Source organism: Rhagoletis zephyria, unplaced genomic scaffold (genome assembly GCF_001687245.7).
Source record: "Rhagoletis zephyria isolate East Lansing unplaced genomic scaffold, Rhagoletis_zephyria_1.1 Rzeph_scaffold_08312, whole genome shotgun sequence".
NCBI classification, from domain to species: domain Eukaryota; kingdom Metazoa; phylum Arthropoda; class Insecta; order Diptera; family Tephritidae; genus Rhagoletis; species Rhagoletis zephyria.
Genome location: NW_016165392.1, coordinates 23,537 through 27,763, shown reverse-complemented (window position 1 = coordinate 27,763; position 4,227 = coordinate 23,537). Strand labels below are relative to the sequence as shown.

Sequence of the window (4,227 nt, the reverse complement as noted above, 5' to 3'; positions counted from 1 at the left end):
GCCGCCACCGCAGTAGGGCACTTTTGTAGACATGCATTTCTAAAAAAAAATATGTAGTACATTTTGAAGGCGTTACTTTGGCACTCAACGCACTTGAATTTCGTAGAGAACACATTTTCATTTTGCTATTTTTGCTTTCATTTTCGAGTTGAAAAGAACTTGGTGCGTTTGTGTGCGCCTTAGTGTACGACGCCATGTCGCATATTTGTCATAATTGAATTTGAATACAAGGCACTTGTGGCACATTAATGGCTGCAGAACAGGAGGTACTTTAAAGTGTGAGGTGTTTGTACGTATTTATTATGTATACTATAAATGGAATGCGAAAGCAAGTGACTTATTTGAGTGTAGAGTGAAAAGATTGAAATGTCTATGAAAACTGTTTCGAAAAGCGGTGAAGCATGTCAGCACAGTTCTTAGGTTTTTATAAAAGGTATTGGAATGCATAATTAGTCGGTCGTTGGTTAGTTTTTTCGGTGTTCAGTCACTCTGTAAGGGTAAGTAGGCTTTAATTAGCAGTCTCTAAAATTAAACTCGTTTATTTTGCTATGCCATCGGTTTTATAAGGTAATTCCTTAACGTTTTGTTGCATAAATTTGTTTATCTATACACTCTTTAATATATTCACCCTTTTATAGATCGGTAGTCCACAAAATAAATAAAATAAAAAGAAAAATACCAGGCATCAGTTCTTGAAATAAAATTCAAAGGTAAGTGTTAACTAATAACAGCTCTAAATTAAAAAAAAAAGGATGTATAAGAAGCGCGTCGCTTCATTAAAAATTAAAGAAATAAAAAGAAAAAATTACCAATCACTAAATTTCTGATGAAAACTTTAAATGTAATCAAAGCTCATACAAATCTTAGAAGTGTAGTAGGTAAGTAAATTAAATAAAACTTTGCCTCTAGTTTTAAATTAAGAAATCTGTGAAAGGAGATATCCGGAATCGGATGCTTTGCATACTTTTATCTGGCTTAGCTGAACTCAACTCAAGTTAGGATTATCCGGATTGCTGAAGCGTATTTCAAACAGCGGTGTGCACGATGAAAGAGACATTCGACTATTATCGTAATACCGATTAGAAAGGAAAATATGTACTCCGACACCCAAGTGACATCACCGCTCTAGTACTTACCCACCACATCTCAGTTCTTTCTACCCTAACGTACCACCTTAATGTCAGTAAATTAAAGCTCGCCAAAAAGCATTAAACTTTTGCTAAGGAAGTATTTCGACTCAAAGGCAATGTAGATGTTTTTCGCTTAACGTAGGGGATCGCCTTTTTGCATTTTCTCTCATATCTTTGGCACATAGAATCGGACCTTATAGTGTGATATATCTATGTTTTTGTCTCGATGAGAATTTTTTTGCACATTGTTTACGGAGACGGCAATTTATATGTTCAGAATTTCGCTAGGACCTAAAAATTTCGTTCAAATGGTTTCAAGGAATGTGGACAGTCTTTGGTAAGACATAAGTCTGGGTCTTTTCGGTTACGTAGATCCGACTATCGTGTAGCGAAAGCATAAAGTAGGTTGCGTTTGTCTGGTTGGTTTTAATAAATCTGCGGTTTAGAGCTCCCCGCATACTTTGAAGTCCATACAATTAACAAGTAATGCACAGTTCTAATTATCCTTCAGTATCGCCGTCCAAGCGGCAAGCAATGAGCGGGTGACTTTCAAAAGCGAAAAAGAATCGCATGAGTAAAGGTATTGAAAATGTCAATAAATACTTGAAAAGTTTGTTAGATTGTGTCGAAACTCCTTGTGTGTTTTGTGTGGTTTTTTTTTCTTTGGGTTTGACACATGTCAATTGTTTTGAAATGCAGTTATACTAATGACGCCTGCCTGCTGCACGGTTGTTGCGAGCATTTTGACATAATTAAATTTTTAAGAGGTAATTGTTGAGATTTATTTACTCGCATGCGTTCTTTTGTGGAGACATAAGGCAGATAAGCTCTGCAAAAAAGGAGAGAGGCTACATATAATCACCTTTCCAAGAAACAACACATAAAGATGTGCGTTGAGTGCATGACTTGGGTAAACTGAAGAGGTTAATGGCGGCATAAAAGCTTGCTGAATGCACATATTTAATTAAATTTAATAACATAAATGAAAAAAAAAATTGTAGATATGTATGAGCTAGAGTGAGGTTAGTTGCAAAAGTTATTTTCAATTTTTTTTTAAATCCGCTTTATGGCTCACTCGACTACTGCGGTGTCCATTAAATTTCTGCTAGTTTAATTTTTCCCGACAGTGAGACAAATCCATTCGCACAAAGCTAGCGACGTTCCAGAACGTTTTCCTAAATCTATGACTATCTAATGCAACACTGCAATCAGTACGTAAGAACGTGCGATAGCAAAAATCCAATAAAGCACCTTGGTGTGTAATAAAATTTCCTGTGCAATACACTATTGATTGCTGCACTACTTGGTCGGCCAAACGGAATAACAACAAACAGCTTAGCTTACTTGGTAGTAAATTAAGTATTAGCGCTAACTCGCAGAGGTGCAACCATATCAATCACAATAAATAAAATGGCAATAAAGTGAAATGGCCATAAAATGATAAAACAAGAAACTAGGAAAAGAAAAAGCATTGAAGCTGACCGGACACTCACTCACCTGTATGCGATCCTCAGCCAACCCCGTTTTCATCGAGAGCAATTCACGTGCGCTCACATCCGGATAGTGCGCCTCTTTGAAAGCTTTCTCCAACTCCTCCAGTTGATTGCTCGTAAATATAGTGCGCCCATGTCGACGTTTATTCTTCTTTTTACCACTCATCCCGGCGCCACCAGCACCGCCGAGCAGCACGCTAGGATCTCCACCATGTCCGAGCAGGCCATTAGGTGCGCCCACAACACTTCCGGCACCGGGTATGCCACTTCCCATGGCAGCGGCCGCTGCCGCCGCTGCTGCAGCAGCACCATTGAGGAATGCCTCATGTGTGGCGCCCGCATGCGGATGATGAGCGTGATGGGGGTGATGGTGCGCATGTGGATGGTGGTGTGCATGATGCGGATGATGTGGATGGTGGCTATGATGGGCGTGCGAATGTACATGCGGATGGTGGCCATGTTGATGATGCGAGTGCGCATGGTGTGCAGCCGCAGCTGCGGCGGCATGATGTGCCAAGGCGGCTGCGGCATGCTCAGCGGGTGAGAGTGTGGGACGTGTGGAAGGTGAGGTGTTGTGGTTGTTGCTGCTGCTGTTCGTGTTGCCGCTATTTGTAGCACCACCATTGGAGGAGGTTGTTGCACTGCCGTTGCTTGTGAGGCAGCTGCCATTCGTTGTAGACATGTGTGAGGTGCTGCTGCCGTTAGAGCCATTACTCGAATTCGCTTTGCTGGGTGAATGTGCATCATCGTTGTTGTTGTTATTGTTTAGGTTATTCGTGTAATCTTGGGCGCCACGTGCGGCTTGTTCTGTACGGAGAGAGGAAAAAGAGGAAGATATTTTTTAAACTATATTTGTGATTGGAAATAAATGTTTGATGTGAAGGAGAATAAATGGATTGAATTGAAATTATGCGAGGGTCAAGAAGGAGACAATAAACAGATAGGTCGATCAAGAACTGCACAAATACATTTTCGCCTACGTTTCAATGGCGTTTAGACTATTTTCTAAAACATTTCAACAGTTATGCTCACTCCATTAAAGCTACACATTTAAAGCAATTACTTTACTTACATCTCTATAATCGTTTTAAGCGAAATTCAAATGCCAATTCTGACACAAATATTTCCTGGTAACCCTTTCTCTTCAATACACTAATCGCTTAACAATTGTCAATTCACTTTCTCCGCCCTTTTACTCAGAGCATTCCACTTCATTTGGTAACAAAGGCTGAAGTAGCAAGCAAAGAATATGCACACGAATCGCCCACTTCAATCGAAATCGTACAAACATAATCCCCAAATAATCCCTCATACAATAACAACAAACCATTTTCTGCACTCTGTGCAGGCATATGCGCCTGTATCCTGTTTCACATGCCATAATTGGCATTAAATACCGCAACAGACACACACGACACATTCCCATTGTTGACAAAAGGTAAAATTATAATTTACTTAAACTATTTCCGATGCAGATTTCAAAATAATGGCTGAGTGTCCCTGACTGCCTGGCTGGCATACCAGCACGCTTGCCCAATTTTTTCGCCTTCATACCTACACTCAATACAAGAAAGGACTCAGCACTTGGTAAGTTGAGCCTTATT

At 40.0% G+C, this 4,227-nt stretch overlaps 1 protein-coding gene across 1 annotated transcript; it reads right to left on the bottom strand.

Annotated features, from left to right (window-relative positions):
* Window positions 1-2,623: 2,623 nt before the first annotated feature.
* On the bottom strand, window positions 2,624-4,175 carry LOC108374962 (histidine-rich protein PFHRP-II-like; the record flags this gene model as incomplete). The annotated part of the gene is made up of 2 exons (XM_017631023.1): window positions 4,145-4,175; window positions 2,624-3,430 (listed from the first exon to the last, which is right to left on the bottom strand). Coding segments are annotated over exons 1-2 (838 nt in total), but the record flags the coding sequence as incomplete, so codon positions are not given.
* Window positions 4,176-4,227: the final 52 nt, after the last annotated feature.